The 23,605-nt window shown below is 40.8% G+C and overlaps 1 protein-coding gene across 10 annotated transcripts in view; it reads left to right on the top strand.

The window, feature by feature from the left end:
• Nucleotides 1–23,605, top strand: part of RSPH3 (radial spoke head 3) — a 39,703-nt gene that overhangs the window by 7,318 nt on the left and 8,780 nt on the right. For 7 of the 10 annotated variants that reach the window (XM_088840874.1, XM_088840878.1, XM_088840877.1 and 4 more), the window contains exons 3-8: nt 493–634; nt 2,698–2,843; nt 3,907–4,110; nt 6,091–6,253; nt 6,938–7,024; nt 7,552–7,920. In XM_088840874.1, the coding sequence (XP_088697000.1) occupies nt 493–634; nt 2,698–2,843; nt 3,907–4,110; nt 6,091–6,253; nt 6,938–7,024; nt 7,552–7,862 (1,053 nt within the window). In that variant the 3' untranslated portion in view covers nt 7,863–7,920. The other 3 variants (XM_088840881.1, XM_088840879.1, XM_088840883.1) reach the window with 3 other exon arrangements.

The raw sequence follows: 23,605 nt of genomic DNA, 5'->3' as shown, positions 1-23,605 counted from the left end.
ATCCCTTAGTCAGCTATTGTTTGTGTACTTGAACAGGCTTTGTTTGGACTGAAGTTGTTTTCTTTGTGAGCTAATGTATTTTTTATGGAAATTCTGTCATGAAATTAGGCTAAAAAAAATTCAAATGGTTTTCAATTTCTTAACTACCCATTAAAATCTATTGTGACTGAATGGTTACTTCAGTTTACTAGGCATCAGAGGAGTTCTTGGTAGAAAATCCTTGAATGAGGAAAAAAAGTTTATTATTTGGGATTCTGCACCCATTTTATTCTGGTTAACAGTCATACTCTGAAGTTACTTCTGTGTGTTTTACCAGATACCTTTGTAATTACCTGACAAATTTCAGATAAAGTTTTAATCACCACGTCACTGATAAGCAGGAAGTATTGTATGACAGATGCTTTTACGCCACCCAGGAATTGCTTTGGAGCAGCACTCCTGTACACTTGGAGAAATATATTCTACATTTTATAAGCCTTTTCTGTCATTCAGCCTGGGCAGCCCGATCCTGTAGAGATTCAGAGACAGCAACAGGCTAGGAGGAGGGCTTTTGCCAGAATACGAGCCCAAGAACAGCTCAGACCACGTACGCCCGAACCCGTGGAGGGCAGGAAGCATGTGGACGTGCAGACAGGTATGTGGGCCCATGGCTTGGCGGCTCCCGGGTGTGTGTGGTTTTCTGAGTCAGCTCATTTCGTTTGACTTTCATATTAATGTATCTGTTATGCCATCTAGTATTTCCCTGTCACAAGAAGAAGAAGAAGTCCATTCAATAAACAAACTCATAGACTGAATATTGTTGTTATATTGGTTATGGCTGAAAATGTGACATGGCGATTTTTTAGGGATCAAATTAATTCTCTCAGCCCTTTTCACATATGCTGTTCTCCAACTGGGAGTATTTCTTGTTTTTCGTAGCCCAAGATGAATCACTCTTGGACTCATGGAAGGTGGGGAGCAGTATAGTTTTATTTTGGTATTTTGTCTTTTGAGAGAAGTAAACCCGTTTACTGAATATCTGAAAACTGAATATCTGAAAATGTGGGTTATTAGTCCAAGCTTTACTAATCCCGGGGCTTCCCGGGTAGCTCAGCTGGTAAAGAATCCACCTGCAATGCAGGAGACTCCAGTTTGATTCCTAGATCTGGAAGTTCCCCTGGAGAAGGGATAGGCTACCCACTCCAGTATTCTTGGGCTTCACTGGTGGCTCAGATAGTAAAGAATCCACCTGCAACGCAGGAGACCTGTGTTTGATACCTGGGTCAGGAAGATCCCCTGGAGGAGGGCATGGCAGCCCACTCCAGTATTCCTGCCTGGAGAATCCCCATGGACAGAGGAGCCTGGCAGGCTACAGTCCATGGGTCGCAAAGAGTTGGACACGACTGAGCGACTAAGCACAGCCCAGCACAAGCCTGTTTAGATATGAGTCCCCACCTTTCTCACCATGGCCTCTTCTAGCTCCTTTTGTTCTCCATTCCCTGGCATCCTCCCCAGGGCCACACAGCCTCTCCTAGGCTAGTGCCAGGCTTTTCCTACTTATCTGGCTGTTATCAGCTGTGGGGGTTTACCTGGACCCATAACTGCCTAAGACTCACCCTGCCGAGATTGTGAGTGGATTCACCAGAGATATTTCTGGATAGTAAGGATAAAAGGTTGAGGACCATTCCAAGCTTTTTCCTGCCTTGAGACCAAGTCTAGAATAAGTATATGTCTGTGATTAGCCAATATAGTTGTAATTCTGTAAGAGCTAAATTGTAGTCTTTACTTATACCATCAGAATATGAAGTGATAGAATAGCAGCCAGTTTTTGTTGAGTACTTCCTGTGTCTCAGAGACTATTCCAGGTCCTTTACTTGAGTCTCCTTTATTATCATGAAGACTGCAGGTGACTGATAACCATGATCCCTTTTGCAGATAAAGAAACCAAGACTCAAAGAGGATGTAATCGCTAGGTCCTTTGTTCAACACCTGACTCCAATTCTCATGTTCTTTGCATGATGCCATACTGCCTTTGCCTCATGTAAATTATTCCTAAGGTGAAATTTGTTTTCATACATCTGTTTGTGATATGTAGGCTAGAGAGAACATCTGTAACACAATGATGTGATGCGTAGTTTTGTTTACATGTCCAGGAATTTTCAAACCTTTAAACGTCGACTATCTTAAGACTTGTTACGTGGATGGATCGTTGACTTTCCATCCTGTGTTGTATTTTGTGTCTTATATACATCTATGGGTTCATGTTCTTTAGTTCTGTTTTCAAATACAAAGTTAAAGTCGCTCAATCATGTCTGACTCTTTGCGACCCCATGGACTGTCCGTGGAATTTTCCAGGCCAGAATACTGGAGTTGGGTAGCCTTTCCCTTCTCCAGGGAATCTTCCCAACCCAGGGATCGAACCCAGGTCTCCCACATTGCAGGCAGATTCTTTACCAGATGAGCCACAAGGGAAGCCCATTTCAAATACAAAGCTCAGTGATCTCTCAACATTTAGTAAATGTTCTAGCCTGACTGACTCTGTGGTCTTCCAAATATATAAAAATGCTTAGTACACTATGTGCATTGAACCCCACATTTGAGCACCTTTATTTCAAGACTTATATTCTGATCCATTCATTTCTGTTTTGAAGGGGCTGTAGTTTCAAATTCTTGAAAAAGACCAGAATTTCAAATTCAATGTATATGGTGTTCTCTTAGAATTATACCTTGAAGAAATTGCTGACCGCATAATAGAAGTTGATATGGAGTGCCAAACAGATGCGTTTTTGGACAAACCACCAACACCACTCTTTATTCCTGCCAAAACTGGCAAAGACGTGGCCACCGAGATTCTAGAAGGAGAGGTATAGTACACTAGACTTCCCTCTGTCTTTGTAAAGAGTTAGGGTTAATTAAAACCTTAGCATAAGTGCAAACCACTTCACAGTCAGGAAGATTCTAAATACTTACTGCATTTCCTTCCAAATGGTGTATGGTTTTATCCTGAGCTACCCAGAAATCTTTTTAAATATCATAATCTTTAACTTTTTAAGTTTTTAAAATAGATTTTAAATGCCATGATCTGATTTTTTCTCTTTGCTGATCAGAAATAAAAAATTTTAGAAATGTATTTAGAATATTTACATGTTTAATTTTTGTGTGTTTGCATACTTGCTTAATGGATGAACATAAGGTAGATTTGTACCAAATGAGGAAAATAATATCTCTGGTATAAAAGGTTCCACTGCTAGTTGCTTGTTGATTACATCCGTTTTATGAAGATAATTCTCTGTGTTAGGAAAAAAGTCCTAAAATAATTAATTTTTATATCAGTATGGAATACATAAATATAGGCCAGTTTATGAAACTGAAGAAGAGAAGGCAGTGTGCATAATGACTTAAGTGAGATTTAAAACTCGAAGGAATTTGAAAGTATTGTCATTGAATTAGGAAATAAAATAAGTCTTCATAATCTATACAGAAGACTATATTTGCCTCTAAATCCTAGAGATGAATCACCAAAGTATCCATTATTCTTGTTCCTTTGTTCTTCAAGCAATGAAAACAACCAATAAAAATTAAAACAACCAATAAAACTCAAGCAGAAAAGATGGAGAACAAGGCAGACAAAGATATTTCCCTTGGGTTTCAGAGTTTTATTGGAAAATTATTGAGAATGAAGGTTCATTCTGATGATTGAATAGATCTTATTATAAGTTTGACTTTTACCAGTTTTTGCCTGTAAAGAGCCCCTGTGCCTTTTGGGCTGTTTTGAAGATTAGAAATGGTAAATTACCAGCTCAGTGTCTGGCATACAGAAGACCCTCAGTAAGTAGTATCCTGTTATTTATCGCTGCTCTTGTGAATGTTTTTTCACTGAGCCTTTGGTCCATGATTAAAATTTTAAGTTTATTTTGTGTGTTTAAGCTGTTTGACTTTGATCTTGAAGTTAAACCAATGTTAGAAGTTTTGGTGGGAAAGACCATCGAGCAGTCTCTTCTGGAAGTGATGGAAGAAGAAGAGTTGGCGAACCTGCGGGCCAGTCAGTACGCGTACGAAGAGCTTCGCAACGTCGAGCTTGCTGAAGTCCAGCGACTTGAAGAGCAGGAGAGACGACACCACGAGGAAAAGGTAGAGAATTTTCGTTTTCTCTCTCAGACCGATTTCGGTTACTGAACAGATTATGTTCAAAGTCACATGTAGAGCTGACAGGCCTTGGCAAACATGTTAGGAAAGACCTGTAGTATTTGTTGTTCAGGTCTCAGGTCACCAATCTTTCATGAACAATTCCATTTTTAAAATTCCAGTTTACATCAGTTCAGTTCACATAGATGTACATAAATAGAGATGGACTTCCCAGGTGGCTCAGCAGTAAAGAATCTGCCTGCCAGTGCAGGCAACCCAGGTTCTATTCCTGGAGAAGGAAATGGCAGCCTGCTCCAATATTCTTCCCTGGGAAATCCCATGGAGAGAGGAGGCCTGGCAGGCTACAGTCTGTGGGGTTGCAAAGAGTTGGACTAAACAACACCAACAACCTAAATAGAGTTCCCCAAAATTCCTACAGGTCACAATTTAAATTGCATATATCCCAATGAGAGGCATCAGTTTGCCAAGAATCAGTGGCAGGAAAGGTGGCAGGAAAAAGTGGAGTGTATCTGGGTAGATGGGGAGTAAGAAAGAGCACTTGGAAAGAATTCTGGGTCTTTTTCTCAGGGTGGCCGGCTCTGCTCCACACCCTTACAGATCCACCTACTATCTGAGTCTTCATAGAATATTTCTTCAGATTATAAGGTTTTTAGAACCTTTAATAAGAAAAGTTGTAGAATCCAAGCATTAAATATGCCACCAGCCTCTAGTTAGGAAGCACTAGGCTCGGTACGGTTTAATAAGAGTCTGTCTGGGTGTGGCAGTAGCTCACCCTGCGTTAAACACTGGATGGCTGCATGACACCTGAAAGGGCTCTGAGTCTAGCTTCCCACACGAACAGCTGAGTTGTCGGAACATCCTACTCCAAACCTAGTCAGATGGACGTTCAGTTTTCCTCCAAAATGAGTAACTTTGTAAAGAGCACGGGTCTGTTGATAAGGATTGTGCAAATGCACGATTATATGTTCACAAGTATAAGATGAATCCTAACAAAATCAGCTTTGTTGAAATAATTGGTGAAGTTTTTATCAAAGAATAGTTAAATTTGTTTATTTACTGTTTGGTGGTGTGTGCATGCTTAGTTGTGTCTGACTTGGACTGCAGCCTGTCAGGGTCCTTTGTCCATGGAATATCTCAGGCAAGAGTACTGGAGTGGGTTGCCATTTCCTCCTCCAGGGGACCTTCCTGACCCAGGAATTGAACCCACATCTCCTGCCGAGCAGGCAGATTCTTAACCACTGAGCCACCTGGGAAGCCCTTATTTACTATTAGGAAATGTTTTCAAAGTTTAAGCAAATATAAATCTGGATGACTTGTATTCTTCATTTTTTATAATATATATTATTTACTATTAGGAAATATGAAAAAACAAAGAATACAAGTCATCCAGATTTATATTTACTTCAACTTTGAAAGCAGACTAATTAGAAAATATATTAATGTTCCCATTTCTGCATGGGAATAGAGAAGGTAGTTCATTAGCTTCACAGATTTCCTATGATCTATAAATAGCAACAGCAACAAAAAGGTTTTAAAATTTTCAGAACTTTACATATTCAAAGAATCATTATAAATGAGACAATTTATTGGCCCAAGTTTTTTAATCAAAGATGCCTAAGCAACTATAATTTTCATATCAGCAGTACTTTATAATACTAATTAAAAATACAGATAACTGTTACGATTTTTTTATTTCAGTCAGACGTGTATATCCTGAAATTATTTTACTTGAAAACGGATCAGGAAATGAATTTTACCTTAAGCATCATCTCCTCTGAATTCAGTACCTACCTAGCTGTTGAAATTCATTAAAATCTTAGTGAAAAATACGAACTGATCATAGACACCTTGCTGTCCATCTTTGGATACAAATATAAGTACAGATTCTCCCACTCATGAGAGTCAGTGTCTGGGGAAGACATAATAGCTGAATAGCCACCTGGGATGGTGTTTTCCTCCGGGCAGGAGCGTCGGAAGCAGCAGCAATGGCAGGTGGTTCACAAGCATAACGAGACTTCGCAGAAGATCGCGGCCCAGGCGTTTGCACAGCGCTACCTGGCCGACCTCCTCCCGTCGGTTTTTGACAGCCTTCGGGATGGTGGCTACTTCTATGATCCCATTGAAAGAGGTTTGTTGAAAGTCTTTTGTTAGATTAACTGTTACAGTAAGCATCCTGCTAATGGTTTGAGTTCATGCTGTACCCTTTTTTATTTTGAATTGGAATCTTGACCAGCTGAGCCACACAAGAAGCCCAAGAATACTGGAGTGGGTAGCCTATCCCTTCTCCAGTGGAACTTCCCAACCCAGGAATCAAACTAGGATCTCCTGCTTTGCAGGCAGATTCTTTCCCAACTGAGCTGTCAGGGAATCTATCTCTGGGCCAAATTTTAAAATCAATTATAGTTGTTTTAAGAAAGTACCGTTACTAATTAGAGGTGTGCTACAGAGATTTTAGAATGTTTACTGAGAAACAGCACTGGAGAGTAGAAAGAAATATGGGCCGGATGTCCCCATAACCCCGGCTCCCTGTTTCATCTCACACAGTGCCTATAAAGTCAGTTCTAACGGCTTTGACTCCAGGGAAGGCCTCATAATTTTGCAAATACCATTTATACTTCAATAGAAAGGCAATGGACCAGACCCCGTAGAGAGAATACTATGTGGCAAAAGTGATATTATACGAGTCTGTTTGACATTTTATAATAAGAAAGCAAGGCTGATATGTCTGTAACATTAGGGGGAAAGCTCAGATTCTTCTAGTTTGTAATGATTCATGAAAATCACTTAATGAAATTAGCTTTTTAAATTACAGACATTGAGATAGGATTCCTCCCATGGCTAATGAATGAAGTTGACAAAACCATGGAGTACAACATGGTGGGAAGAACAGTGCTTGACAGTAAGTTCTTTTATGTTATTGAAAAGTCATCTCTGAAATTTTTCAGTAAAAAGAACATAGAGAAAAAGGATGTTAATTTTACAGTTTTGGTTCTTAAATTTTCAGTATATCAATTTTATTAACAAAGTGAAGTGAAGTCGCTTAGTCGTTTCTGACTCTTTGCGACCCCATAGACTGTAACATACCAGGCTCCTCCATCCATGGGATTTTCCAGGCAAGGGTACTGGAGTGGGTTGCCATTTAACAAAGGTACCTATTTTTACCTTCAGTATTATTTTTGGTTCTTTTATAATTTGATCAGAATTAACATCTTCTGTCATTACTTTATAAATCATATTCTGTTAAAACAGGCATTGAATAGAATTCATATTAAGTGGCACAGAAGGTACGTATTGCTGACTTTGTATAAAAGGTCATGATACAGGGAAGGGACAAGGCCTACTGAAATTTTATACTCATCTGTAAGCGAGCGTTATAGCTACTAAAATATGAAAAGTCATAGTGATTTCTGTACATACAATTTTCAGTGTTGATTCGTGAGGTGGTTGAGAGACGACTGAATCTCTATGAGCAGAAGGAGGGCAGGCACGCCCCTGTGAGGCCTGAGTACGGACTCGGTGGTCCCGGAGGAATGAGAGAGCCCCTGGTGGGTTTCGAATCCTGGGATCAGGGTGCATCCCAGGCCCAGAGACCCCTTCCAGACAGAGACTCCCTGCAGAGAACGCCGTACAACGCAAGGTACACGGGCAGAGTGTCGTCCCGGGAAAGGAGGCTCGCAGAAGAAGATGACGAACTGACAGAAATGAGATCCTCCGAGAGGGAGGAGCTGTCGCAGTAGAGGGGAGCCTCAGCGCCATGGAGCCAGCCAGCAGCCAGTCAGCACCGCAAGCAGTCAGGTAACGATGCGCGAGTCCCCTCAGCTCCTGGGAGTTACGTTGTGTGCAGTCCGCGTGTCTTTTTGTCTCATGGGCTGAGCAGATCAAATATGTTGAAATAATAAAACTGATTTTCAAAGTGAAACCTTATTTATGTAATAGTAGACTCTTTAGGTGGAGAAGACAATGGCAAGCCACTCCAGTACTCTTGCCTAGAAAATCTGATGTACAGAGTAGCCTGGTGGGCTACAGTCCATGAGGTCGCTACTAGTCGGACACGACTGAGCAACTTCACTTTCACTTTTCACTTTCACACATTGGAGAAGGAGATGGCAACCCACTCCAGTGTTCTTGCCTGGAGAATCCCAGGGATGGCGGAGCCTGGTGGGCTGCCGTCTATGGGGTCGCACAGAGTCGGACACGACTGAAGTGACTTAGCAGTAGCAGCAGACTCTTTAGGAGCTATACTGTAACTCTAATGAGAATTATGTCTAATCTTAAGCTTCCCATTACCAGTATATATAACTAATATTTGTTTCCTTACTCCTTCCCTCACCACTGTATAACCAGTATATTTTTCCTTATTTGTCCCATGACCACTACATAGCGCTAATACATTTTTCTTTAGTTTTGTAGTTTCTTTCTGTTTTTTTAGTAAGTATGATATTTAATGTTAGATACCAGTTCTGTTAGCCACTGAGATTTTCTTCTCTGTAGAAAAACTGTTTAACTTACCCCAAGCAGGAATCCCTCAAGATTGGGTTCCTGAAAGCCACAGTGCTCTCTCCTTGCACATACCAAGAAGCATGCCCTTGCCTGTATAAAGTTAAATAGTTACCTTTTCCATCTTCAAGATTCCAGTAAAGCTCTCATCTATTTGCTCACATTCCTTCGATTAAAAAATTTCAGGCAATACCAATGAAGTTAAAGGTCCCTCCTCAGATAGCCTGTGTCATCCATCCATCCATTCCATGTACCATCCAGGCCTTTTTTAAGATATTTCTGGAGATAAAGATTTGAACATCTGGCAATATATGGGTTATAGTACTTGCATTTTCACCTAACAGTTTATCTTAGACTTTTCAACATCAGTACATACACATTTTTTTTTAATGTTGTCAGATACAACTGTATTATAGGCAATCGCCATTTGACTTTTTAATCTGAACTTGTTTGGTGAATTTATCTGCACCACTGAAAAGCATAGATATTTTTTACCTCTCAAGTTATATTATAGATATAAAACTCTGGCTTAAAACTCAACGTTCAAAAAACTAAGATCATGGCATCCAGTCCCATCACTTCATGGCAAATAGATGGAGAAACAATGGAAACAGTGAAAGACTATTTTCTTGGGCTCCAAAATCACTGCAGATGGTGACTGCAGCCATGAAATTAAAAGACACTTGCTCCTTGGAAGAAAAGCTATGACCAACCTAGATAGTGTATTAAAAAGCAGAGATATTACTTTGCCAACAAAGGTCTGTCTAGTCAAAGCTCTGGTTTTTCTATTAGTCACATATGGATGTGAGAGTTGGACCATAAAGAAAGCTGAGTGCCGAAGAATTGATACTTTTGAACTGTGGTGCTGGAGAAGACTCTTGAGAGTCCCTTTGACTGCAAGGAGATCCAACTAGTCAATCCTAAAGGAAATCAGTCCTGAATATTCATTGGAAGGACTGATGCTGAAGCTGAAGCTCTACTACTTTGGCCACCGGATGCGAAGAACTGCCTCATTGGAAAAGACCCTGATGCTGGAAAAGATTGAAGGCAGGAAGAGAAGGGGAACGACAGAGGATGAGATGGTTGGATGGCATCACCAACTCAATGGACATGTGTTTGAGCAAGCTCTGGGACGTGGTGATAGACAGGGAGGGCTGGCATGCTTCAGTCATGAGGTCGCAAAGAGGCAGACACGACTGAGCGACTGAACTGAACTGAAAGTTATATTAATCTCTAATCCGTGATGTCTTCTGAGGCTTCAGATAGATATAGTCTATTTTTCTCAGAATATTTATAAATATATAAGCTGTAGTGGTTTGAAATAGCTTGCAGTTATTAATGCATTGACCTTAGTTTCTTTTTAAAAGCGGCATTAAGAATACATAAGAACATCTTTCTCCATTTGTAAAAAGAACTGCGCTGTATGTCTCGGTAGCATTTTTCATGATTCTCAAACTAATTTCCCACATTTTATGTCCCTACATCATTTTAACATCAGAGCAGCCCTTCTGAGGCTGACAGTGTCAGCCTTGTCAGATGCGACAATGTCTTTATTTTGGTTTTCAGTCCGTCGTTGGTTTGTTCAGTCAGCAAGTGTTAACTGAGTGCCTGCTGTGTGCCGAACACCACGAGGAGGCTGCAGTTACAGCCTCACAGTGGAGCTGAATGAAGCAGGGGAAGAAGAAACCACAGCTCAGGGATTCTACGTGATTTTCAGTGAACTGACTAGCCTAGTAACCAATGGGATGAAAGCTGGAGCCCAGGTCCCCTTCCTTCCAATCTACTATCCTTTTCTTCTCAACAACCTTGCACTTCTGTGAGGTACAAAGAATAAATTAATTATTGAATTAACAGCATTTAAAAAATTGAAATCTGTCCCCTTTCATTGCTGAGTTAGTTCCATCTTCTTAAATAGTCTGTGATTATCCTAAAATTTGTTGCTGCTGTTATTTAGTTGCTCAGTCGTGTCCAACTCTTTGGACTGTAGCCCACCAGGCCCTTCTGTCCATGGGATTTCCCAGGCAAGAACACTAGAGTGAGTTGCCATGCCCTCCTCCAGGGGATCTTCTCAGTCCAGGAATCCAGTCTGCATCTCCTGCATTGGCAGGTGGATTCTTTACCACTGAGCTACCAGGGAAGCTTCAATGATCATCCTAAAATTTGCAAGAAACTATAACCAGTCCATTCTAAAGGAGATCAATCCTGGGTGTTCATTGGAAGGACTGATGCTAAAGCTGAAACTCCAATACTTTGGCCACCTCATGCAACGAGTCGACTCATTGGAAAAGACTCTGATGCTAGGAGGGATTGGGGGTGGGAGGAGACGGGGACAACAGAGAATGAGATGGCTGGATGGCATCACCGACTCGATGGACATGAGTTTGAGTGAACTCCGGGAGTTGGTGATGGACAGGGAGGCCTGGCGTGCTATGATTCATGGGGTCGCAAAGAGTCGGATACGACTGAGCGACTGAACTGAACTGAACTGAATTTTGGTGTAAGACCAGGAAAAAATTAAAATTTTTTTTTTAATTTTAAGAATGCTTTCAAAATGGAGTGAAGGTTGATTATCTTCTGAATTCTAATCCTCCTTCACAGTAACACTTTGCAGATTCTTTGCTAAACTTCTCATTCTGAGTTCCATAATTCCATAAGTTAATTCAGTTTATTAAAGAAACCTGAATCTGTAGACCCCATACTGAAGCTGGTTAAGCTTAACTGCCTATTCTATCCTAGAGAGAAACATAATCAAGAGGTTAGTACACTGTCCCTGTGAAAAAACGTGGAGAAGCTGATGATACATTATCTGTAGAAAAAGAAAAATATTGAGTGGAAACTGAATTGTCTGTGCTCACATTTGCTCATGCTCTTCTTAGGAGTTCTGGTCCTTTCTGTTTTCAGCTAACACTAAGCTAAGAGAAGCCGAATAGTAATAAAATGGATAATATGTGATAAATTTCTAGAGATTGTCCTCCCCCAACATCAATTACCGGGTCATTGAACTAGATGAGAGGGGTAGAAGTCATTTTCTCCAGCGCAGGCCTCGTGGTGTATAAGCCATTCTGACTTGGGCTGAGCTGAGGAATGTTGGCATGGCCTGGGGAGTCACTCAGCAGTACAGCGTGTTCGACAGCAGACACCAGAGCCAGACCGGCTGGTCTTGAGTCCTTCACCACATGCAGGGAGGTTGCCCCTTTAGTTAGGGAAAAGAACTGGTTTATTTTGAAAGCAGATGGGAGAACAGAGGTCTTGCAGAAAGAAGTCGTATTTGGAGATGATAATTCCTCTAAAACTCATAACGGGCGTGGGAGACATGGCATAATCATGATTATGGTAACGTAATCATCAGAAGGTTAATCATCCTCATTTCTTCTCACCTTAAAACTTTCATTTACTTGTCAATGTTAAAACGTAGCAATCATATCAGCTAAATTTTAATCTACAACTTTTAGATAGTTTTCATATGCTTTATTTACTATGCAAAATCTGATACATTCTGCTCTTTGTAGGTGAATCACAGCGATTTTTATAAATTGCTATAAATTTTTATAATTTTTAATGTATTCTAGAGCTCAATAGCCATAGCCGTTTATCTCAATTTATTTAGCATAAAGGCATTCTGGAGGCTTCCCTTGCAGTCCAGTGGTTAAGACTCCAAGCTCCCAGTGCAGGGCCGTAGGTTCCATCCCTGGTTGGGGAACTAAGATCCCATATGCCACATAATGTGGCCAAAAAAAATTTTTTAAATAAAGGCATTCTGAAAAAGCACAAATGTGCATTTAATTTCCCCATAGACCAATTAGTACCTATTGTTATTTTTGCCATAGCTCCAAGACCTAACCAGAACCAACCTTTTCCAAGTGTGTACACAGTCAGAGACCCAAACAAAAATGTTACAGATCAGGTGTCGCTATCATGAAATACTACTGTTAATGCTATTGGATTGATGTCTATAACTCTCCCTTTGAAATGGACATATTTACCTTTTTGTTTTAGTGCTTTCAACTTACAAATTAAAATTTAATAAACTGATAGTTTAGATGATACTTTTTGTTTTTCTTAAATCTTGAAAATAGAATTAATGAAATGTATGACTTAAAAGATATGGTATTACTGGCTTCCCAGGTGGTGGCTAGTGGTAAAGAATCCACTTGCCAATCAGGAGACACAAGAGATGTGGATTTCATCCCTGGGTCTGGAAGATCCCCTGGAGGAGGAAATGGCCACCTGCTCCAGTAGTCTCGCCTAGAAAATTCCATGGAGAGAAGAGCCTGCCAGGCTACAGTCCAGGAGGCTGCAAAGAGTCAAATAAAACTGAGCACACAGGCACACACACAGAAGACATAGTAATGGTTATAAGTTTGCTTATAAGTAAAATCAGTCAAGATATTGAAGTTTGAAATTTCAGTATAAAAATATAACATTTAAAGAATTTTAAATTATTTTTGAAAATAAAATTTGAAACACTAATATATTTTTATTACCATGTGCATTTATAACTTATAAATTATATATTTTATTGTTATATATATTTATTTTTGATAATGATTGTATATGATGGTCTTCTAACATTTTGGTTTATATTGATACCTATTTTTTACCACTCAGTTCAGTTCAGTCGCTCAGTCATGTCCGACTCTGCGACCCCATGAATCGCAGCACGCCAGGCCTTCCTGTCCATCACCAACTCCCGGAGTTCACTCAAACTCACGTCCATCGAGTCGGTGATGCCATCCAGCCATCTCATTCTCTGTCGTCCCCTTCTCCTCCTGCCCCCAATCCCTCCCAGCATCAGAGTCTTCCAGTGAGTCAACTCTTCACATGAGGTGGCCAAAGTATTGGAGTTTCAGCTTCAGCATCAGTCCTTCCAACAAACACCCACTGCTACTGCTGCTAAGTCACTTCAGTCGTGTCTGACTCTGTGTGACCCCACAGACTGCAGCCCACCAGGCTGCCCCGTCCCTGGGATTCTCCAGGCAAGAACACTGGAGTGGGTTGCCATTTCCTTCTCCAATGTGTGAAAGCGAAAAGTGAAAGTCAAGTGGCTCAATCATGTCCGACCCTTAGCAACCCGCGGACTGCAGCCTACCAGGCTCCTCCATCCATGGCATTTTCTAAGCAGGAATACTGGAGTGGCTTGCCATTGCCTTCTCTGGAACACCCACTAGGTGTCAGTAAATCCCTAAAGCAAAGTTAACCTGCTTCCAACTTCAGACATAATTTAATGACCATAAAGAGACCTTGGTAGAGAAAAGAGTTCAAAAATATATTGTACTCCTTGGAGAAGCTAGACTCACACTGAGTATTTTATCTTGCCCCCAGGTTATCTGCCAGCTCTATAGGGGTGGCAGTGGACTGCACCCTGTATCTCAGACCCTTAAAATGGTAGTGTCAGAATAGACGGTAGCTGTCATATAATCCAGTATCCAACAGTATCCTTAACAGCTGGTCACTTCGTCTTTGTTTAGTCACTGAGGATGGGGCTTTCCCTTTATAAGCTGCCCTAGAACAGCAATTCTTGCATAGTTTTGTCTCCCCAGGCTCAAGACATGGTAAATACTTACTCAAGTACATTGTTGCACAATTCTCATTATTAGAAATTTCTTTTACACTGAGTCAAAATCTGTCCCGTTATGCGTTCTAAGTCGCCTCAATCTTTTCCGACTGTTTGCAACCGTACGGACTGTAGCCTACCAGGCTTCTCTGTCCATAGGATCCTCCAGGCAAGAATACTAGAGTGGATCGCCATGCCCGCCCTCCTCCAGGGGATCGTCCCAACCCAGGGATCAAACCCACATCTCTTATGTCACCTGCATTGGCAGGAGGGTTCTTTACCTCCTGCCACCTGGAAAGGTGCCACCTGGGGAGTGCCACCTGGGAAGCCCCTGTCCCATTATAACCTGTGCCTTTTGGTTTATAACCTATAATCAACTGGCATGATTATGGTGGAGAGAGACAGAATAATTTTATCTACATACCAGCCCTACCCTGTACTCCAATAGCTTTTTTTGGGGGGAGTGCGGTTCTTTTTATTTTCCAGATTTTTCCTCCTCCCAATGAAGTACCACCGCTCATCCCAATTATTCCTCATAGAGAATAGTTTCAGAACTTTCCCACTCTCCATCCTGGTTACTATAACCTTGAAATTTCTGTTTGATCAAAGTCATCTTGAAACATGTTTCCCAGAATTAGGTATACTACTATAGACATAATCAGACTTAGCAAGGAGTATTGTGAAACTGTTGTCTCCCCTGACTTGGATATTACCAACTCACTTCCTCTAAATTCAGATGTCTAGAAATCTCATTTTTAGAGCATAAGAGAGAGAAAGCCAAAGTGACTTCTGAGTTGCCGTTTTGCCATGGACCGTCCAAAGCTATTCCAACATTGCTACCCAATTTGGCTGTTTTTTAGCCCCACAGCACATTAGAAGTAGCAAGTTGATAAGGAGATAGGGACCACTGTGGGAAGACAGTAGGCTAAAACTCATTAGGGAAAAAAGGTAGTTGGAAAAGCAGGGGAAAAATAGCTCAAAAGGAATAGCAGTCTGGGGCCAAAGTTGAATGTCCCTCAGCAGGTCTTGAATACATGATTACAACACAGGACAGAAATTAGTGTTTATGGAAGAGGGACTCTGGAATTGGTAGAGTAGGAACCTCTGAAAATCAGCTCCTCCATAAAAGCAACAAGAACACAGGCCAAAAAAAAAAAATTGTCAAAAAATAACATTTTTTAAATTCTGGAAATTAACCAAAGACTTGGAACAGTGAAGAGCATTTATTCAAGAAAAGTGGCTGAATCTCCGAAGAGCCAGCTTTGTGACATTTTAATTTGCCTTATTCCCATCCCATTCTTCCCAGATCCACAATAACCTTGAAAACCAACAGACTCAAAACCGTGGTAACTGAGAAAACCAGCAGCCTGTCAGCCACTGGAGGGACTAAAACATGCCTCAAGCTCCCCAGAAAAGCCACATCCAGAAAACTGTCAGTATGAGACCTGTCTGACAGCTCCCTGGATAAGTTCTTTTACAGGGCTTATCTTTATTTGACCTGACTCAGAGCTTGCTGGGTGAGGAAAGTCCCAGCAGCAGGGCATTTGTTTAAAAATAGAAAATCAGCAATCAGCAGCAGTTGTCTAACATCACAACTACCCAAGGTGGGAATGCTAGTTGGAGCAAACAGGAGGCTGACCAGAATACTTGAAATCTGAGGAATGAGAGGTCCATAAGGGGTTTTGAAAAGTTTCAACATATTCCTGGGAATCTGTAAGTATAAGATACTTTGTAGGGCTGTTTACAGCCCAGGAAAGACCGGGAAGGCCCTCATCTCTCATCTCAGGCTAACATTGAGGATCCACACAAGCAGGAGCTGAGAGCAAAGTCAGAGTTGTAAACTGCTAAAATATTGGAGCCGTGTCTTAACACACAGAGAACCCTTCAGCACAAAGTGTAAGACTTACGGATTCAGGACATTTAAGAAATCTCTTTAATCATTAGCGAACCACTAAGCTAGCTGGGCAGACTTCAGTGGCAGCACAAAGAACACAGGCTTTACCGAATTTGTTCATGAAAGCCATCAAACAGACAAACATCAACGAAAAACCCAAGTTGAAGAGGTAGAGCAAGAATCTGATATCCAGAGTTATCACATTTTGACTCTGAAATGTCTAGATTTCAACCAAAAAAATACAAGACATGCAAAAAATGAAGTATGGCCTGTGCAGAAGACAAAAAAAAAACTTGATAGAAACTGTCCTTGAGAAAGTTCAAATTTTTAACCAACTTGACAGACATTAATCAGCAATTGTAAATATGTACAAAGAACTAAAGGAAGCCATGTATAAATAAAGTATGAGAATGATTCTCACCAAAGAGTGAATATCAAGAGATAGAAATCATAAAAAGGAACCAAATAGAAATTCTGGTGTTGAAAAATATAACTGAAATGATCAGTTAACCAGAGGGTCTCAGATGTGAACTGTTAGAAGAAAGAAGCCGTGAAGTTAAATCTAACTGAGATTATCCACTCTGAAATGAAGAAAAATGAAAAGAGCCTCAGAGACCTGTGAGACACTATAAGAATACCAAGAGTACAGATCCCACAAGGAGGGGAAAGAAAGGAACAAAAAGAACATTTGAAGAAACCATGGCTGAAAATGTCAGTGGGATGCACAAAAAAAAAGTATTTACATCCAAGAAGTTCAGTGAATTTCCTGTATAATAAACTCAGAGAGATCCACAACTGCTGAGAGACAGACAGTTCTAAGACGGTGTTGGGGAGGGGGACATTCCACCCCACCTATCCTGAGTTCTTCTGGCTGGTCTAATCATTAAATTGCCACAGGACAGATTAACACGAGAAAAAAAAAATCAATTGAATTTGTATGCACAGAGGTCTCATAGAAATAGGACCCCCAAAATCACCAAAACAAACTGTTTGAGTATCATTTTTAGACAAAGAAAATTATTTGTAAATGTTAACAAAACAAAGGGGCTTGTGCTTGGAGCAGCAAAGAAATGAAGTAACCGTATTTCTTCACACAGCCTTCTTAGCCTTGAATTCCCTAACTGTGTTGTTAAGGATGCTTTCTACCCTCCTGGTGTAGGGAGGACACCTTCTTCACGTGGGAGATTTATTTCCCACTCTTAAGAAGTAAGGAGTTGGGGGCACAGTGGGTTTTTTATATGCTTTTTTTTTTCCACTGACTTTTTCTCAATTAACTTTAATTCAAAATTATCAATATGCCACTGAGGCATATTTGGGTGCAGCATGCCTTGGGCCTCAACAGCAGCAAAACAAAAATAGCTCATCATATACAAAGACTCCTCAATATTAGCAACTTATTTTTATCCAGACACCGTAGAGGTCAGAAGGCAATGAAATGATATACTCAAAAAGTGCTTAAAAAAAAAAAAAAAAGATGCCATTCAGGAATTTTATATCCAACAAAACTGTTCTTAAAAATGCAGGAGGAAGTAGGCAATCTGAATAAGTCTATATCTGTTAAATATATTGAATTAATAACCTTACAAAACAGAAAACACCAGGCCCACATGAGTTCTCTGGTGAATTCTACCAAACATCATTTAACAGATTATACCCGTTCTCTACAGTTTCTTTCACATGATAAAAATAGAAGGAATACTTCCTAGCCTTCTCTATAAGACCAACATTAAATACCAAAATTAGACATTGAAAGAAAATTACAGACCAATATCTCTCATGAACCTTGTTGCAAAAATCTGCAGCAAAATACTAGGATATTGAATTCAACAATGTATATAGAAATTATATACCTTGACTTGGTAGATTCATCCCAGGAATGCCAGGTTGGTTTAACATTTCAAATTCAATTAATGTAATCCATCACAGAAACGGGCTTAAAAAGAAACACCATATGATCATATCAATAGATGCAGGAATAGCATTTGACAAAATTCAATACCCGTTCATGATTTGGAAAAAGAAAAATCCCTCAGTAAGTAAAAATGAGGGTAATTTTACAAGGAATAGCTACCAAAAAAAAGACACCTTAGGGCTAACACCATGGTGACAAACTAGAAGCTTTCCCACTAGGATCAATTAGAAAGCAAGGATGTCCTCTCTGACCATTCCTTTTCAATATACTGAGTCCCAGGTAATGCAGTAAAACAAGGAAATAACAAGTATATAGATTGACAATGAAGAAATAAAACTATTTGTTTGCAGATGACATGATTGTCGATGTAGAAAATCCCAGAGAATCACCAAAAATATTCCTGAAACTAATAGGTGGCAAAACGGAAGATTAGTATAAAAATTTGTCACTTTCCTATATACCAGCAATTGACAAAGGAATTTAAAATTAAAATCACTAACATTAGAACTTCCCCAAAATGAAATACTTAGTTATAAGGCTAACAAAGTGTGTATAAGATTTATATGAGGAAAACTACAGAACTGATGAATGAAATCAAACCAAGTGGAGAAACATTTCATGTTGATAAATAGGGCGACTCAAGATTGTCAAAATGTCAGTTCTTCCCAACTTGATCTATAGATTCAATGCAATCCCAATCAAAATCCCAGCTAATTAGCTTACAGATATCAACAAACTGATGGTGTGGAGAGGCAGAAGACCCAGAAGAGCCAATACAGTATTGAAGGGCAAAAGCGATGTTGGCATTATGTGAGTATTGGACTGTAAAGAAGGCTGAGCACCAAAGAATTGATGCTTTTGAACTGTGGTGTTGGAGAAGACTCTTGAGAGTCCCTTGGACTGCAAGGAGATCCAACCAGTCCATCCTAAAGGAAATCAGTCCTGAATATTCTTTGGAAGGACAGATGCTGAAGCTGAAACGCCAATACTTTGGCCACCTGATGTGAAGTGCCAACTCATTGGAAAAGACCCTGATGCTGGGAAAGATTGAAGGCAGGAGGAGAAGGGGATGACACAGGATGAGATGGTTGGATGGCATCACCGACTTAATGGACATGAGTTTGAGCAAGCTCCAGAGGGTGGTGATGGACAGGGAAGCCTGGCTTGCTGTAGTTCATGAGGTCTCAAAGAGTCGGATATGACTAAGCAACTGAATAGTAGCAACAACAAGCCAACCATACTGGGAATGGCAAAGACCTCCCTCAGCCCTGTGGGTCTTCTGCCTCTCCACATCATCATTTTGTTGATATCTATAAGCTAATTAGCTGGGATTTTGATTGGGATTGCATTTAGGAAAACCCCACAGCTAACATCATAACCTAATGTGAAAGACTGAATGCTTTTCCCCCCTAAGATCAGAAACAAAACAAAAATATCTATTGTTGCCACTTCTATTCAACATTGTGCTAGAAGTTTTGGCAATGGCAGTTTGGCAGGAAAAATAAATGCCTCTAACATCCGGATTGGAAAGGAAAAGTAAAACTCTTAACTGCAGAAGACAATGCCCTGTGTATTCATTCATGTGTCCCCAGTCGTGTCTGACTCTGAGACCCCACAGACTAGCCTACCAGGCTCCTCTGTCCATGGGATTTCCCAGGCATGACTACTGGAGTGGATTGGCATTTCCTCCTCCAGGGGATCTTCCCGACTCAGGGATCAAACCTGCATCTCCTGCGTGTCTTGGCAGGTAGATTCTTTACCATGGTGCCACCTGGGAAGCCTTGTGTTTAGAAACTTTAAAAATTGACAAAAAGAACATTAGAATTAACAGAGTTCAACAAGTTTTCAGCCTATAAAATCAATAGTATACAAAAGTCAATTATATTTCTACATATTAACAGTGAACAGTATGAAAGGAGATTAAAGTAATTTTATTTATAATAGCACCAAAAGGGATAAAATACTTAGTTCAGTTCAGTCGCTCAGTCATGTCTGGCTCTTTGCGACCCCATGAACCGCAGCACGCCAGGCCTCCCTGTCCATCACCAGCTCCCTGAGTCTACCCAAACCCATGTCCATTGAGTCAGTGATGCCATCCAACCATCTCACCTTCTGTCGTCCCCTTCTCCTGCCCTTAATCTTTCCCAGCATCAGGGTCTTTTCAAATGAGTCAACTCTTCAAATCAGGTAGCCAAAGTATTGGAGTTTCAGCTTCAATATTAGTCCTTCCAATGAACACCCAGGACTGACCTCCTTTAGGCTGGACTGGTTGGATAAAATACTTAAGTACTAACTTAATCAAAGAGGTGAAAAACTTACATAATGAAAACAACAAAACTGATGAAAGAAAGACTTAAATACTGAGTTGGCCAAAAAGTTCATTCAGGTTTTTCCCAAACAACAATAAAACAACCCAGTTTTAAATCAGCAAAGGATTTAAATAGACATTTTTTTAAACAAATGGCCAATGAGCACATGAAATGTATTCCACATCATTAGTCAACAAGGAAATACAAATCAAAGTCACATTATTACACCACTTCATACCCACTAAGATGGTTAAAATCAAAGTCAGTAGCAAAAGATGATGAGGATAAAGAGAAGTTGGAAAGAGAAATCTCATCCACTACTGATGGGATTGTAAAATGGTACAGCCACTTTGGAAAACTGTTTGGCAGTTTCTTAAAATGTTAAACATACAGTTACATAAGTCACTTCAGTTATGTCCAACTCTGTGAGACGCTATGGACTAGTCCACCAGGCTCCTCTGTCCATGGGATTCTCCCAGCAAGAATACAATTACATGTTTATCCCTCAATTCCACTCCTAGGTATTCCATGTCTCCACCCAGGAGAAATAAAAACACATCCATACAGAAATGTGTGCATGAATGTTCATAGCAACATTATTCATAAAAGCCAAAAAATAGGAAGACTCTAAATACCCATCAAAGAATAAATAAAAGCTAGTCTATCCTAACAATGCAATATTGTTTGGCAATAAAAAGAATGAAGTGCTGTTTATGTGCTGTGATGTGGAGGAACCTTGAAATAAATTATACTATGGAAAGAACCCAGTCATAAATCCCATTCTGTCAGTTTATTTATATAAACTGCTGGAGGCTGAAGAGGGTGTAAGTAAAATACCTGCTATTGGGTATTATGTAATGAAAATGTTCTAAACTTTGAGTAGTGGTCATTGTTGCACTGATTTGTACACTTTAAAAGGATGGAAAAGCTTAGATACCAGGATTAAGGTATAGTCGTGTGTGTGTAACTATATATATGTATAAAATCATATCAGAGGCATTTTTTAAAACCTTAGACACCTCACTAGTATAATCCTCTCTCATTCACACTTCTCTCTCTTTTTTAATGGGATGTGCCTATCTAGGTGGTGGGCATGACTTTTTTAAAAAAATTAATTTTATGTATTTATTTTTGGTCGTGCTGGGTCTTCAATGCTGCAGAGGTTTTTCTCTAGTTGCGGTGAGCAGGGGCTCCTCTCTAGATGCAGTGCTCAGGCTTCTCATTGCTGTGGCTTTTCTTGGGGAACACAGGCTCTAGGGCACGTGGGCTTCAGTAGTTTCAGCCCCCAGGCTCCAGAACACAGGCTCAGTAGTTGCGGCACACAGATTTAAAGTCACTCCTCAGCATATGGGATCTTCCCAGATCAGGGATCGAACCCGTGTCTCCTGCATTGGCAGTCAGATTCTTTACAACCCTGAGCCACCAGAGAAGTCCCCTTCATACCTACTTCTTGAAACATTGTCCTTGCATTCTTAAACCTCCTACTGTTTTCAAACCCTTGCTTGGGAGTCTGGATTTTGTCCTCATCACTCCCCTGAAACTGGTCATTCGACAGTCTCCAGTGACTTCTCAAGTTTCGGATCCAGACTTGCTTATCTCACTGACTTTCGCAGTAATTAACATTCCGCACCCCTCCTGGGCGAAGCCGAAGCTGTTTCTCCGAAGCTGTCTGTGCCTTGGTCTGTTCCGTGTGCTGCTCTTCCTTCCTTTCTCCGTTAGCAGTCAGCTTCTCTTCTCATCTTTCTCTCTCTCACTGAGTGCTCGGAAACCGCTCCCCCAGCCCGAGGTCAGCTCACCATTGCCCACTCCTCAACACCCCTTCACTCTGGTGACACTCAGCCCTGGGCTCTAAATCTGTTATCTCTAACCATCTCTGGACCGCTCTGTCCAGAACTATGAAGAGCCTCAGATTTTATCTACTTACAAGTTATCAAGTTAGCCTCCAGAGATTCATGAGTGCTGGTAAACTTTGACGTAAGACTCCTGAGTCAGAGACATGGGGTTATGTGTTACTCACAGCGGTAGCAGTACCCGGAATATCAGCATTTTTGTGCTGGTTCTGGAGCCGTTGATGCTCAAGGCAAAGTGAAGAAGACCAGACGGAACTTGCCCGTGTGGTGAGTGGCCTTACGGGAGAGGAACCCTGAGCTCAGAGAGCTCTAGTCTTTCACAGTGGGCAGCAAGTGTGCCTGCTCTTGGCTCCAGAGGGAGACACTGTCTTTTTCTTCAGAGATTATTCAGGTTTTCTTCAAACATTGTTTGCTCTACAAACATCCATGAAAAGGTCAAGATAGGCAGGATTGGAGAGTCGTTTCAAGTTTCTTTTTGCTATCACACTGGCGTCTCAAATTCGAGACATCGTTAAACAAATCCATCATCGTTTTCTGAACTGTTTCCTTTCTGTCTTCACTATATTGAATTAATAGTGCTACCCACCATTGATTTCCTGACTTCCGTGCGTCAATATGAGCTTAAAGCTGAAAAAATACTTACAAAAGAAATGCAGAAATCTCCATGGCTTAAGCACAGCAAAACTTTATGTTACTCTCATGTAAAACCCAGTTCAGATATTCCTGGGATGGTGACTGTCCTGAGAAGCTCCCTAGCAAAAAAAAAAAAAAATATCCAGGCTGTTCCTGTCCTGTGGCCCCATGATCCTGTGGCTTCAGGGTCTCCTGGGCTTAATCATACGTGAAGTCCTTCGATTCAGCAAGATTCCCTCTTCTGTCATCACCTTCTCGACCATTGCAACCGCCTGCCGCCAGTCTTACCGCCCTGTCACTTTTACTCTGGCAGTCCATCAGAACTTTAGATCTGATTGTATCACTTTCCTCCTGAAAACCCTTCATTGTCTTACCACTGTGTACAAATATAAAGTCCAGACTCCTTAATAGAGGTGAAGGTTCTCTGTGATCTGCCCCCTGACTGTCTGTCCAGGCACGTTTCCTGTGACTCTCGTACACATACCCTTTGTTCTCACCAAACCGAATTACTAACGGTTTCCTGATTTTTATTTCCTCTGGTTGGCTTCTCTGCTTTGCACCTGTTGTTCATCTTGCCTATGAACCTCCTCCAACCACTGCAACACACATACACACACACCATTTGCCTGTTTAGCAAACTTCTCCTCCTTCACACACACACACACACCATTTGCCTGTTTAGCAAACTTCTCCTCCTTCAGTTCTCAGCTGAAGTATGCCCGTGTTTTGGTAGCACACATAACAGGCCTGAATAGTACTCATGGGAGGAAACCTTAGAAACAGGAACAGGGACGAGCCGTTTCCCATTCTCCATCACAGTTGGTGGGGGGC

Source organism: Moschus berezovskii, chromosome 10 (genome assembly GCF_049115385.1).
Source record: "Moschus berezovskii isolate FMDL1 chromosome 10, NW_MosBer_1.0, whole genome shotgun sequence".
Taxonomy (NCBI): domain Eukaryota; kingdom Metazoa; phylum Chordata; class Mammalia; order Artiodactyla; family Moschidae; genus Moschus; species Moschus berezovskii.
This window is presented reverse-complemented; position numbering and strand designations above follow the sequence as displayed.